The following is a 2045-nucleotide window of genomic DNA, read 5'->3' on the forward strand; positions in this document are numbered from 1 at the left end:
GCCCCTTCGGTTGCTCCCCCCGGCCGTTTCCCCGTTCCCCTCTTCCAGGGCGTCGGGTACCGCCGGGCAGCGGGAGGGCGATCCGAGGGCTCCTGCGTCCTTCCCGAGCGAGTGCCGTGTCTCCCCGGTCTGGGCGGGGTGGGGGGATGAGGAGGGGGTAGGCACCCCCGGGGGGCCCCGGTTTTCCTGGCAGGGCCGAACTGGCACCCTGGGATGCTCCCGGTCGCTCGATGGGGGGGTTCCCCATCCCCACCGGTGGGTTGGGGGGGTGCCAGTCCCCGTGGGGGCATCCCTGGTCCCGTGGCAGGGGGGCGGGGCAGCCCTGACACCGCCCGATTTTCTCTCTCCGCAGGGCTCTCCGGGGCTTTACCACGGGAACGCAGGGCGGGGGCCCGACCCGAGCCGTCGGGGCCTTGTGCCCCCCCCTCCATGCCCGCCCTGGCCCAGGGGGGCACCGACTCCTCATCCAGCCCCCGTGGGGGCCCCCACTACAGCCACCACATCGCCGCCATGTGAGGGGGGGGCACGGCTGCCCCCGCGTCTCCCCCCTCTCCCCACCGCCGCCACCGTGAACCCCCCTGGTACCGCCATGATGTTCCGGGATCAGGTGGGGATCGTGGCGGGGTGGTTCAAGGGCTGGAACGAGTGTGAGCAGACGGTGGCCCTGCTCTCGCTGCTGAAGCGCGTCACCCGCACCCAGGCCCGCTTCCTCCAGCTCTGCCTTGAGCACTCGCTGGCCGACTGCACCGACATCCACCTCCTCGAGGCTGAGGCCAACAGCGCTGGTGAGTGGCGCGGGGTGGAGGGGCTCCTCTGGGACCCCTGGGGCTCCCTGGGTAGACGGGTGAGCTCTGTGGTGCTCCCTGGGTGGATGGGTGGGCTGCCTGGGTAGACAGGCAGGCTCCACAGGCAGCCCCAGGACTGCCTGGGTGAATGGGTGGGCTCTGTGGGGACCCCTGGGTGGACAGGTGGGCTCTGTGGGGCTCCCCAGGGCACTCTGGGTGGATGGGTGGGCTGCCTGGGTGGACAGGCCGGCTCCTTGTGAACCCCTGGGGCTCCCTGGGTGGATGGGTGGGCTACACAGGGACCCCTGGGTGGATGGGTGGGCTCCCTGGGTGCCCTGTGGAGCTTTCCAGAGCTTGTAAGGGCTCTCACCACACCCAGTGGGTCTCCACACATCATCCCACCCCCCACCAGGGGCTCCCCACGTGGTCGTGGGTGCCCTTTGGGAGCTTTATGGGGACCCTAAAAGCTCCCTGGGCACCTCGCAGGGCTCCCTGCCTCACCTTGTGGCTCCCCCTTTGGCCACAGGCACCTCTGGGGTCCCCTCCTGGGTGCCCTGTCTGGTCTCCCTGTGCATTCCTGGGATAAATTAGGGTGGCTCAGGAGTTCTCCATCTTCCCCAGGGGTTCTGACCACCCCCCCAGGAGTTTTTGTCCCCAGTTTAGGCCCCTGTATTTGCCCTGGGAGAGTTTTACTCCCCCAGTTCCAGCCCTGGGAGGGGAGGGAGGTTTAACTCTGTCTCCCCCAAGTCCCCGCCCCCCACCTCCTAACTGCGCAGTGATGATGACACCCCCCTCATCACTGCTTTCCTCTCCTCCCTCCCCTCCCATCTCCAGCCGCCATCAGCCAGTGGCCGCAAGAGCCGGCGGAGGCGGCGGTGGCCCTGCTCCTGGCCCACCTCCCGCTCCTGCAGCCTGGGAACGCTGCTGCCAAGGCCGAGTACATGAAGCGGCTGCAGAAAATCCTGGCTTACGCCATCGAGAGCAACCGCTGTGTGGAGGAGAGCCGGCAGCTCCTCTCCTACGCCCTCATCCACCCCGCCACCACCCTGGATGACCGCAGCGCCTTGGCACTCTGGTTGGGCCACTTAGAGGAGCGTTTGGCTGGCGGCGGCGGCCCCCCGGCGCGACCCCCCCGCCCCGATGCTCCTCGACGGCCGCCGCCTCCCCACGAGTGGCCTGAGCACGTGGCCCCCGAGCTGGGACCGGCCTGGCCCGAGACGACCCCCCGGGAGAATGGACACCCGCCATTCCACCCCCCTG

At 69.4% G+C, this 2045-nt stretch overlaps 1 protein-coding gene across 1 annotated transcript in view; it reads right to left on the minus strand.

The window, feature by feature from the left end:
* Positions 1-1870: 1870 nt before the first annotated feature.
* Positions 1871-2045, minus strand: part of LOC104831092 (RNA polymerase II-associated factor 1 homolog) — a 5338-nt gene continuing 5163 nt past the window's right edge. The window contains exon 5 of the mRNA XM_010566443.1: positions 1871-1992. Within this exon, the coding sequence (XP_010564745.1) occupies positions 1871-1992 (122 nt within the window). The remainder of the gene's footprint in view (positions 1993-2045) is intronic.

This window comes from Haliaeetus leucocephalus, unplaced genomic scaffold, assembly GCF_000737465.1.
Source record: "Haliaeetus leucocephalus isolate CR32 unplaced genomic scaffold, Haliaeetus_leucocephalus-4.0 Scaffold210, whole genome shotgun sequence".
NCBI lineage: Eukaryota > Metazoa > Chordata > Aves > Accipitriformes > Accipitridae > Haliaeetus > Haliaeetus leucocephalus.